We start from the raw sequence: 12,440 nt of genomic DNA on the forward strand, positions 1-12,440 counted from the left end.
AAGTTGCAGAGAAATCTCGTGTTAATATCTAAGGAAGCTCCGGCCTTGCCGGATAGATCTTTGCCTAAAAACTCCAGCTAAATTTTAGTACAGCGGAAGGTAAAAAAAAAAAAAAAAAAAAAAAAAAAAAAAAGTCCATTTGTATTTAAAATTAACTAAACTATGGATTAATCCTCACAATCATAAAACTGGAAGTAGGCATGCAGACAGGGATAAGACAAAATTCAGTGCATCCATGCCCCCAGGCACAAGTACTCAACACTCTCTGAATGTGAAGTCATTTATGAAGTCCTTTACAACATGCAGTCAAAGAGGTTAATTGAAAAATTTCTTAATGTCATTATGAAAGAACTAGATTAACCCAAGTTAATTCACTTTATTGTTCAAAATAAAGAGGAATAAGCATTGAACTCACTTGCAAATTTGGGGCATGAATTAGGGGTGAGATGTTGTCTTTAAGGACTCTGCCAGTTTAATTAAGATATGGAAAATTACTTATTGTTCTTCACCACTAAAGTGCTAGGAATTAACAGCCAAATGTGATGCCTGTGCCTTTCATATCTCTACCATGTGTTTGTTTGTTTAATACCCATAAGACTACATCATTAAACCTCAAGCACTGATTTCACTAATTCAGCACTAGAGCTACACGCTGCAGCAGCAAACACCTTTTCTAGTCAATCATAATTGAACAGCTGGATGTTAAATGCAATATTATTTTTAGGTCGGTGTCTAACTTTGACTTCAAACTGCAAACAGTATTTTCCTCCAAAACAAAATGCCTTCCTATCTTTGTAATGCATCCGCTAAGTATAGCAATAGCACCGGGATAGCGCGCGATCTGTTTTCCCCACTTTATTATTTCCTCAGAGCCTCAGACGCCGCTGCGAGTCGCTAACATCATCGCACCCTTTTTCTTCCTTGGAGCAATGGCCGCCTTCAGTGAAACATAACGCAGTCTGTTTGTTTTCCTTTAGGAAGTATTACTTAAGAGAGCAGCAGACCTTGTGGAAGCCCTATATGGGATGCCCCATAACAACCAGGTAGGTCACCAGCGCAGCACTCGTGTACATGCTTACACATGTAAATCAATACCTGCTATTTGCAAAGCTGGCAAAGTGTCAACACATTCTTTCTGTACACAGCGTGGTTTTGCCAGCCACCTTGAGGGCAGTCTGATGTGATGCAATGCTCCGAGGGAAATGCTTCATCTTCCCATTCTCCTCTCATCGCTAGTTTGCCCATCAGAAATGACAATTAAGTGTAGGGTGCCAAAAGCATAAGCAATCATTAAGGCAAGAGAATAACCTTGAACTCGGTCCAAAATATACAGTGACTAATGGGAAGTCCTAAATAAATCTGCTAAACAGACCGAATAAAACATACCGCATTCTGCGAACTGCTGGAAATACCTCTAACTGCGCTGGATGAAGGAAATATCTGTTTACAATTTTCACATGGCTTACAATGCTAAATTGTAATTTCGTATTAATTTCCTTGTTTCTTTAAGCGTACTGCGTTGGATTGAAATTGTATAGCGGTTCGGTACAGAAGCGGTCATTCGAAGCAAGCAAAATCCCCATGCTTACCTTCACGTTACGTGAATCTCTTCTACGGATGTTAACGTTGCTAGAACTTTGAACATTTGCACGAACGTTTCACCTAGCCGTTACTAATCATCCCGTGTCTTTATAGGAAATAATTCTGAAACGAGCAGCTGACATTGCTGAAGCATTATACAGCGTGCCACGCAATCACAACCAGATTCCTACTCTAGCCAACACTCCTGCTCATACTGGCATGATGGGAGTGAACTCGTTTAGCAGCCAGCTAGCAGTCAATGTTTCAGAAACATCACAAGCTAACGACCAAGGTATGTGGGTTTTCAAGAGTTAATCCTTCCTGTTGTTGGCTGTGTTTGGACGGTGCCTATTAATACTGGCTAATGTCACCGCTGTGTTCTACCTCTTTTTCTCCGTGTCGTTGTACGTCTGAGCGCGCGATGAAATGCCGTCTTTAACTTTCTCATAATACTTAATTCTTCCTGTTCTTCAGTTTACTGTTATCGTAAAGCATCTCTGGTGGAAAAAGAAATTGGCAAAGCCTAGAAAACTCTTTATTATTCACAGTAAATATACAGTGTGTTTGTTTATTATAAAATAATTATGCGTAGGTATCTCCACCTGTTTCTGAGTAGTTGCACAGATAAATCTAATTTGATGTCTGTGATTGTAAAGTATTTTGTTTATAAGCATGTGTGACATATATGTTACTAATAAAAGAAATAGTTGATTTAATTTACATTTCGTAATTGAAAACGCATGTAGCATATTGCATTTAAAATTAATTTTGATACTAATGAAAGGAGTGAGACCAGATTATTAGATATGTTCAAAACCATATTTTTTGCTTGCAACATAATTATTAAATTGATTGCTCAGATAGAAAAAAAATGTTGTTTAAAATCCTGATTCTGCTATCTTTCCTCTTATAAGAGATTGTCTTTTAATGCATTTCCAAGCTAATAAGCCTTATAAAATTCTGCGCTTGATCTTGAATTAGTTTTCACTGATGACTACACCTTATGAAAGTGCCAGCTTATTGTTAGTATAAAAATATCAATCATAAAATGAAGACCCCAAAACAGCCTTTTAAAGTAACTCAGTGCAAACAATAAAGTCTTTCTCGCCAGCTCTGGCATTTGAAGGTCTGAAAGTTCACGCAGTGTGTTGGTACCAACCAGGACTCAAGCCTGTTGATAATTGCTACTAAAGACAAACGCGAAGCAAACTGACACAGCTGGATCGAAGAGAGCTTTTGTTGGCTGTCTATGCTAAGAGGAGAGACAACATAGAGTGCTCGCAGATGATTTAAGTAGGGTTGGCGTGATAAGGTTATCTCAAACTGCAAGAGTTGATAGGGCAGTAACAGACAACTCAGAGCAAAGCTGTGCAATCAATTAAAACTGTGTAATATATGATGCATGAGGAAACCCCCCAGCCCTAAGTTTATATTATAAAATAACATTATTTTTTTGGGGTGGGGGGGTTTCTAACACAGTAGGTTACAGTCGCAACACAAGCAGTGTTTCCCCGCGAGGATATGTTCCGAGCAGTACTCCTCAGCAGTCCAATTACAACACAGTCAGCAATAGCATGAATGGATATGGCAATGCCGGCATGCCCAATCTAGGTGTACCAGGTTCCCCTGGATTTCTTAATGGCTCCTCAGCTAACTCTCCTTATGGCAGTAAGTGTCTATTTTTGGTAACACATCATCATATAGATTCATATTTACTACAAAATCAAATACTTGCATTGTTTTGATTTTCTATATTGTGAGCTACTGGATAAAAGGAGGGGTGACTCTGGAGGCTGGACGTAAAAATGAATATAATAAATTGATCTGTTTGTGCCATAATACAATCTCAGATAGAAAAAAAATTGGACTGCACGATTCGTAACAAAAGTCCAACACAAAAGAGTTTGCCTGTTATCCAGAGAGTGGCCAAGCCAAGGCATTTCATTTCTTTTTTTTTTAATATATATTTATATATATATATATATATATTTTAAAAGGCAAGGCCCTATCACTCTCTTTTTCCGTGTTTGCCGTGAAAACCTCAATCTGAGTCCTGATTATTTTTGCTTTATTGCAGTAGTGCCGTCAAGCCCTACCATGGCAGCCTCTTCGGTCACCCTCCCTTCAAACTGTAGCAGTACACACGGCATTTTCTCATTCTCACCTGCCAATGTCATCTCTGCAGTGAAACAAAAGAGCGCCTTTGCTCCTGTTGTCAGGCCCCAAGCCTCTCCTCCACCATCTTGCACCAGTGCAAATGGAAACGGACTTCAAGGTGAGCTGGATCTCTCAATTTTCTGTGCATTGCTTTTTGCTGCATACACTGTAACTACTGACGGTTCGTGTCGGAGAAAGGTACCTTGCTGTATTTTTTTGGTCTCTGATGCTCTCACAGTGACGTAGAAGAAGTAGAACAGCACAGATGATACGCTAAGATTTTAAGCAAATTGGAGGTCACTTTTAATTCTTACCATACAGAAAACTCTAGTTATTGTGGCATTTTCCCTCAAGATTTCATGCATTAAATATTAAAGTAAGAACGTATCCCCAGATGCTACTTGGAGGTTTTGTCTACTCCTTGCATTTCCTTATACATTTTTGAATACAATCATATGGATGCTTGGAGACAGCAGCATGCCAGCATAATGTGGTGCAATTTCCTCGTTTTACATGAGATGCAACAGGTATTGTCAAATGCTTCAAATTAGGAGAAATCAAGTTAAGCTCTTACTCAGTGAGCTAAACTTCCCTTGCACGAGCTAGCCACTCGTGCAGTGGGTTTGCATGCTCTCTGAATCATAATTCATTCACTAGTGTTAAACTTGTTACTTCCCTAAGTGAATATCCAAGTATTTTAATTGAATTAGGCAATTACAAACTTCTTTTTCTCTCTCTCTTTTTTAATCTGCGTGAATTCATGTGGGGCAGCATAATGAATAATTTAAAAATTGATGGCAGAACTTCCATGGTCACCTGCTGGTAGTGGGGCAGGAGGAACCACAATGCAGTGCATGGTTTGTGGAAGAACAGAAATACGTGCAAAGACGTGTTCCTTTTCGTGGCATATTTTAAATAGGTAGTGTTGTCAGATTCGTTAGAATCACGGGAAAGGTTTGCCTTCCTGTGTTTGCCAAACAAAGAACCTAGTCCTACATGGCAGAAAGGAAATCAGAAAGTGCTGCAGACACTGTCACCTGGGGGTTGCGACTCTTCTTGACTTTCTTAGCCAAGAGAGGTAACTGTTCTTTATTCTTAGCATTGCCATGGTATCTATACCAAGATGAGCATTAGCTGAAAAACAGGTGAAGACATACACTGTGATTTACCAGACTGCCCGCTGATTCTGGATACCTGTGTTCTGTGATATCTACCCTGGGGCACTTCTGAGAGACCTCGTCCCACAGAACTGCCTGCCACCAAAGGTCCTACCATTTCAGACCAGTGTCTCAGAACGAATGTCCCAGTAGCTTGTTACTAGAAGGCAGCATCTGAGAGCTTATTATGCACTCAGGTCAACGAACGGCTGAGGATCCAGCTGCACAAATCTTATTGTAGGGTGGATGTTAAAGAAAAAGATAATTAGATTAACAATTTATGCCATTGCATAAGACTTTGTAGCTGAATCTTTACTATGCTGCAGCGTGTAGAAAACTGCATCAAGGATAAGCAATATTCTTAGAGAAGATGATCTGTTTGTAAAAAATTCCTACTTTCCTCCATATAAAAAGTTAAAAAATTAAAAAATACGTATATAAATATAAAAATTAAATAAAAAGTCTGTAAATTCAGTATGTGAATAAAGAGCTTCCCATTTGCTATCCGAGGTTTCAGGTGCTTATAAGATCTAGGCAACTGCAAAGTGGGGCTGTCAGAAGAGTGCGTGCAGAACGCCCAATTCCCAGCAGATACCGAGCCCTTATCTCCTCTGGCACCTCCAGCCCTCCAGTAATCATCCACCCTCATCCTCAGCTGAAAAATGCTCTTTGTGGAAAATCCTGGCAGACCACTCTGAGTGCACCGCCACTGACTTGGTTGAGCAGGTGCTGAAGGCCCAGCTGTCCCTGTGCTCGGGGTGCTGTGACCCAAGAATCAGACCTGGCATCGCCCACAGTGAATTCCCTCCTGCAGGTGCTGCTAAAGCTCTAAGGATTTCTGTTACATACCCCAGAGACCTGAACCGTTGTGTTACAGAGCTGTCCCTGCAGTACTCAGCATGTGAAGCTTTCTAAAACATGAAGGCACTTAGAAAGTTCAGGCTGAGCTGCTGGGAGAGCAGGGGGTTTCTACTTCCTATTTTCTTAGCTATTGTTGGACACAGAGCCCTTTTTAAAGTTTAATTGCTCTCTTTCTGAGCACTGAACAAGAGGCTGTGCAGAAACCGCTTCTTTTGGTTCGGCAGCCAAACTGAAAATGGATTGAGGTGTTGATCTGGGGGAAAAAAAAAATCACATTGTCTTCACCTACCTGAGACAGCAAAACCAAATCTTGTGTTGAACAAAATGACACAGAGAAATAACAGGAACGTCTTTCTGGTCTGATAATTACAGCGCCGACTTCCAGGCTGTGGCAAAAACTCGGATTATTTATGCAAGGTAGCACTTCACCGACAGAGGAAAGCTGGGACAGGACAGTCAGGGTGAAATCTGTGGGTTCGGATCACGTGGGAGAAAATCAAATTGCACCTGACACATCCATGGTGAGTCCCTTCATCTCCGTGCCGAGGGGCATCACCATTTTTTTTCCAACCAGAGCTGCCCAGCTGGGTCTGTCTGAGCTGCTGGGAGAGCAGGGCATTTCTACCTCCTATTTTCATAGGTACTGTTTGACACGGAGACCTTTTTAAAGGTTAATTACTCACCTTCTGAGCACTGTACAAGAGGGTCGAGAGTTTTCTGGTCAGCTCGTTATACCACATTTTCTAGGTTAAAATAAAGCACAGAATATTGAAGACCATTGGAGCTGCACTGGTCCTCAAGCAGCAGAGCATCTCTGCACAGCTGGTGTGAAAGGGCTGGGCAGCAGCTGAGGAGCCTGCACCATTAGCAATGGCCACATACACTGGGTCAATCTGAGACAGAAGCAAACATTCCTGGTCACTAGTCTCTATTTCTAAGGTGAACCCTGCAGCTGATGGATCTGGTAGCAGAGGATGACGTGCTCTTTTAACCTGGAGCAGGATGTCCTCTCTATCATTGCTTGTCACTTTCTGCTCCCATCATTCTGAAATAATCAGCTATTTTTCACCCAGTGTCAAGGAAGGTGGTTGGCTATGGCAAGACATCAGCATGCTGACACAGTCAGGCCATACAACCCCCTGTTTTTCATATGAAAGTTTGTTATCACTGTGAACAGATAGGCAGATGAGAACAGAGCAAACTCCTACATGCAACAGCCCTTCAGACAAAGGCAGTGCTTTTCTGGGGAGTTTGGGTGTTTATTGCAGCAGTTCTTGCTACGTACACCCCTGTGGGATTTGTCTGTGCGAAAAAGATTCTGCTCTTGGTGCTTCTGAGATGACTGCCAACGAGCGAGCACAGAGAGGCCTGTAACCAACACTGGGACTCAACTTTTTCCTAAAGAGATCCAAGACGGAGGGTAAGAAAAATGAAGAAGTATAAAAAAGAAGACAAAGTGGTGAAATCAGTTAAGGTGTAGTCTCCCTTCTTGCCACACTCATGATCCATTCCTCCTTGGGCTGTGCTGTGCATACATGCATTCTGCACCAATTGATACTGCAGTCAGGGTCAGAGCTTGGAAGCTGCGGGTCGCAGAGCGAGATGCTCTCCTCCCTGCTGCACTGCCAGTACGTCTTGCTCCTATAAGGCTACAGAATAGGGCCTTGGGGCCTTCTCCGAAAAAACAATCTTGTTAACTTTGTATGACTTCCATTAGAGAGCCTATGATCAGAAAGTTAAGCACTTCCACATTTCTCAGAAGCAGGATGCTAGAATATGGGTTCCTTAGGGCAGAGACATTTTTCCTGTTCAAAACAATGGACGTATAAGGTATAAACTATTTTTTTTTTTGCACAAAAGTGCTAGCTTGCTGTAAAGTTGGAAGTACAGTACATGTTCAAAATTCAGCTTTCAATTGTAATTTACTTTTTATTGGCTGCAAAAGATAGTGCACTCTGGATAAGCTTTAGGATTGTAATGCAGAGCAAAAGGTTCTCTGTATTTTTTTAAAACTGCATCCTGCTTAATTTTCTGGTCTTCCTCCCGATGAAACTATTTCAATACTAGCCACTCAGTTTTTCTTTAGGGAGGCATTTAACAACTAAACAACTAAAATAAACAGTGGAATAAAAGACGAGAGCACCAATTTTGCACCACCTCCCCATTGTGCAACAGATGGAATTTGACAAAAGCAGCTGAATGGATTAAATGAAAGATTTCAGCCCTTATTCTCCTGAAAAGCATGCAGCAGGCTACCTAGGTTTTCACAAATCAGAAGCCAATCACAAGTCTTTCAATAAACACGTGACTAAAACGCACAGGGTATCATCGCCAGGTAATTATGTGCTCTTAGTTAGCAGATTTCTGCACACAACCCCTGGAAGGAAAAATTTGGATTCTTTTTTTTCTGCACAGTTTTCCTGTGAAGAGAGAGCAGCAGACGAGCCCTGCTCGCTCGCACTGTGCTGGCACTGCCCAGGTCCCTCCGTCACCCCGACACGGAGCGAGGTGGCAGATCCCAGCTGAACCTGAATGCAAAAGGCAGAAGCACAGCGTACTTTGGGATGAGCTGTGCTGATCTTGCTCTCCAAGGTGGCTGGGGGTTGTATTGCAATAGAACAGACTTCCAATTGGCTTTGGATGTGCTCATGGTCACGAGCATCCAGGGTAGGGGTTCCCCTTCCCGTCCTCCTGGCCAGGACACCCTTGGGTGAACATCACAGCCCCTCCCCGATGGCACGGGAAAGCCAAAGACTGAAAGGGAACCCAACCTGTGCAGGGCTGTCACAGAGCTCGGTGCCCCTCTCACCTGGGCTGAATATTCAATGGGAGCGTGGGATGCAGACTGAGGGCTCCTGGTGGAAGCAGTCTCTGTAAATCTATCACTATTCACCAGTGATTTTATTTCCAGTTGCGTGACTTCTGTCCCTCTTCAGGTTCGAAACATGCACTGAAATTATAAGTGTAGCTCCCGGTTGTTGTAGGGGACTCTGCCACGTCAGGAATGTGTGTGTACACAAGTCTTCCAAACCATAAAGTTGTAACAGGGAATCTGAAATAAATTAATATTTGTTGCAATTAATGAACTGAGAAATTGAAGTTCACATCGCTACACGAACAAATTTATTAATATCTGTTGCACATAAATTAATGAGAAATATCATTACGACAAAAATTAAACAACGCTAAAATTAAAAGACAGCCTAAATTATGTTTCTACCAAGGAGTTAAATGGAGAAACAGCATCAGGCTTCGGCATCTCAGAGTTAAAAACGAGACGAGCCAGGGATATTAATCTCGTGCCTTTTTATAGCAGTCGGTGTATGGATTTGAGAGCAGGTGTACGGCACTTGGCTTTGATCTTAGAGAGTCCTTGACTCGCTTGGCCCTGCCATTGTGATCAAGCGCAATTAGGAGAACGTTGCAATGGAGCTTTTCTGCTGGTTCTGGGCAGGAGGCGGAGGTTTGCGGGGCTCTGCTCGCTGGGCCGTCCCCAGGGCTGGCTCCTAACGCAACGCTGGGGGAACGGCCGGCGTGTGCAGGATGCTTCCGAAAAAAGAGCGTCGGGATCTCTTTGGAAAAGCCCAAGGGCGCTGTGCTGGGAAAGCACTGGTGCAGCGTTCCTGCCCTCCGCGTGGTGCTGGACGCCCGTGGGGCCGCACTGTGCTGTGTCCGGGGACGTGTTGCTCCGTGTCCCCCCGCCCCGAGCAGGGCCACGCTGCGCCCTCCGCGAGCCAGATGTGCCTTGTTCTAGAGCATGCAATAACAGCCGGTTTCTCTCTTTTTCTTTTAGCTATGTCCGGGCTTGTAGTCCCGCCAATGTAAAATCATTTTGTTTACCTACCGTAGCACCAAGCTTCAAGGATGGGCTTTGGGGACACGTTTAGTATATTAAGACATGCTGATGGAAACAGTGTCTTCAAACAGAATCAGCAGCAAATCGAAATGCTACAAAAAAAAAAAAAAAAAAAAGACTTTGTTTAAAGATTTTATTTAAACTATTAAGAATCTACATGCAAACAACCTACTTCTTCATGAACAATTCCATTTTATTGACTGAATTTTTTCTCATATTTTCACATTTCTCAGTCCTGAAGAATAAGGAAAAAGCGACGCCTATTTTGTATAAAGTTTCTGATTACGTCTTGGCTATGTCTAGTACTTGCTATGTGTTGGGAGAAACTTTGTGGATGCACCATTTTGATTATCATGAAACACTGATGAAAAATGCCTCCGAACATTTTTCTGTACTCATAACTAGATTCACAATGGTTGTGTATCTCTATAATGTGAAATATTTTTTTGTGGTGGAACAAAGGGGGCCAAGGAGGTCACGAGCCATCAAACTGGAAAAAGGATGAATATATGGTCAGAACAAAAAACCGGGGCGCGGGGGGGGGGGCGCGGGAGGGTTTATCATTGCTTAACTTCATCTTAATGAAATGGAACTTTGTAACTTATTGTAGTTAGAAATTGTAACTTTGATATTGAATTCTCTTGCCTTCAACAAGCACACTGACAGAGAAAAAAAAATTGCTACTGTCTGTTGGTAAAAACCTATACTTCCACTGCTAGAGCTTCCTGTTAAGCAAGTGTGATCTGCAACATTTTTTCAACTTTTGCTAGCACTGTATACTATTGCATTCTTAGGCTACTGTGAAGTCTATGTTTCTTGTACCAGAAAATTGTCCTTTTGACTTCTAGATCCTTCTTCCCTAATGTGTTTTGTATGTGGTTATAAAATTGTAGACTTTTGTGATTTTGCCAAAGTTGTAGCTAAATATTTATACACTTGTCTTGAATTTTTTTCAGATCCACTTAAATATTTAGAAAAGCAAATTTTATTCCTTACGAAGCCTGTAAGGAATAAAATAGTCTTACCCATCGCAACACCTTCTTTCACGTAAACACCTGCCGTCACTAAGGGAATTTATTTTGTAACATATCAACTATAAATATTGTATTTATCTTTGAAATTTTGTATATTGCTTTTCATCATTTTTTTTCTTGTATGTATTGGTTTTTGTCATGGCCTGGTATCGTGATGCTGAGAGCAGCATTCAGCCAAGAACAGTTGCCTTCATGTTTTTCTTTGAAGTAAATCAGCGTCCGTGCATTTCATTTGTGCTTCGTCAAGTTGCTCTGATTTAGACTTCCCATCCTTTTCTTTTCTTTTTTATTATTTTTGAGGAAATGTCAAATTCATTGTTTATTTTTATATGATTTTTAAGTTATCAGAACAAATAATTTTGAAAAAGAAGTTGTTTGTTGTATAGTCAAATCCAATTTGTGCCACATGGCTGTAATGAATACTAGTAGAATATGTGCATGTGATACAGCCACAAAAAAGGGGAATCTGTTTTGTGGTTGCTTCCCCCCCCCCCCTTTTTTTTTTCCTTTTTTTTTCCCCTTTTTTTTCCCCTTTTATTTTGTTCTGTTTCATTTATTTTATTATTATTATTTTTTTCCAAGACTGTAAGAAGTCATTTCCAGCTGCCACCCATGACTTTGCCACATAGCTGAACTGTGTTTACTGGAAAAAAAGTCAGAGGCCTAAAGTTTAAAATAAATTCACTTCTGATGTTTTAATTAAAATGTTTGCCACATTAACTTCTCCGATGCCTTAAAAGTGAACTTCTTTGAAGAACTTTTGTGCTGTTTTATCACAGGCTTACACCACAATTGTGAATCGCTACTTCATTCGGATGATTTCTGGTGTAAAAGAAAAGCACAAACCCGGTGTACAATTCTATCACTCCTTTATGTGTCTATTTTCTGCTGCACTCTGCATCCTCCCGAACCCTGCACTGTTTAAAACAGAGAAAAGTTTCACGCGGAATCAGGATCACACGTGATTTTTAAACGCCTGGGGTTTGTTTCTTTAGGTTTCTCCGTTTTTTTAATGGAACTTTTTGTAATAGACCCACAGATGACTGTACTTTTTAAACTGGAACGACCTCCATCGTGTTTTGTGGCTCTTAGTGCCAAATCCATCGTGAGAAATGTTGGTTAATTTTTTTTTTTTTTTTTTTTTACTTTGCACTAAATAGTTTGCAAATGCAGCACTGCAAAACGTTTTGCAAACTGCAGCAGAATTAAGGTTTTAACCAAAAAAGGAGGGATCTTCTTTTTTTTTTTTAATTTTTATTTTTTTAATTTTTTTTTTTCCTTTCTGGGCAAAAATGCACATTTTAGTAAAGCGTTAATTAAAGGGTTTAAAAGAATGATACAGTGTGTCACAGCCAAGAAATGCCCCGCGCATTTATTTGGCGATAACCAATAAGGCTTAGCTAAGTGGAAAAGCCTGAGAAGTCACTTTGGAACTGAATTGCCTCAGTTATATTTTGTCTAATAAGGTTTTGAGCTAACGAAGAGGTCACGTGTACATGTTAAGAAAGTTTGCCAGTTTCTTCATAAATGCGACCTGTTTGTGTTTTAGATTACTTAGCCAGCGCACCCATCGCTTCATCGTCTCCGAACGGAAAGCTTCACTAAATGGTAGATTTTACTGTTAAAGACCCTACAATAAGATTGTTTTATCTGTACATTTTTTCATATATTTAACTGTATAAAAAAAAAAAATGTTCATTTTACACAATATTTAATTAAAGTATTTCTTGTCTGTGAATTTCTTTTTTTTTTTTTTTTTTTTTTTTTTTTTTTTTCCCACTGGTTTGATTATTA

General features: G+C 40.7%; 2 protein-coding genes across 7 annotated transcripts in view; one reads left to right on the top strand and one right to left on the bottom strand.

The window, feature by feature from the left end:
• Positions 1-12,366, top strand: part of EBF3 (early B-cell factor 3) — a 113,949-nt gene extending 101,583 nt beyond the window's left edge. For 4 of the 5 annotated variants that reach the window (XM_021397710.1, XM_021397711.1, XM_021397712.1 and 1 more), the window contains 5 exons: positions 978-1,043; positions 1,696-1,873; positions 3,064-3,249; positions 3,659-3,856; positions 9,550-12,366. In XM_021397710.1, the coding sequence (XP_021253385.1) occupies positions 978-1,043; positions 1,696-1,873; positions 3,064-3,249; positions 3,659-3,856; positions 9,550-9,581 (660 nt within the window). In that variant the 3' untranslated portion in view covers positions 9,582-12,366. Of the gene's footprint in view, positions 1-977; positions 1,044-1,695; positions 1,874-3,060; positions 3,250-3,658; positions 3,857-9,549 lie in introns of all 5 variants that reach the window. The other variant, XM_021397713.1, reaches the window with a different exon arrangement.
• The window catches only part of MGMT (O-6-methylguanine-DNA methyltransferase), a 173,864-nt gene continuing 169,020 nt past the window's right edge, over positions 7,597-12,440 (bottom strand). For both annotated transcript variants that reach the window (XR_002439081.1, XR_002439082.1), the window contains exons 7-8: positions 9,601-9,704; positions 7,597-8,808 (exon numbers count right to left, since the gene is read on the bottom strand). The gene's annotated coding sequence lies outside the window, so the exon portion shown is untranslated. The remainder of the gene's footprint in view (positions 8,809-9,600; positions 9,705-12,440) is intronic.

The sequence above is a fragment of the Numida meleagris genome, chromosome 5 (genome assembly GCF_002078875.1).
Source record: "Numida meleagris isolate 19003 breed g44 Domestic line chromosome 5, NumMel1.0, whole genome shotgun sequence".
Classification (NCBI taxonomy): domain Eukaryota; kingdom Metazoa; phylum Chordata; class Aves; order Galliformes; family Numididae; genus Numida; species Numida meleagris.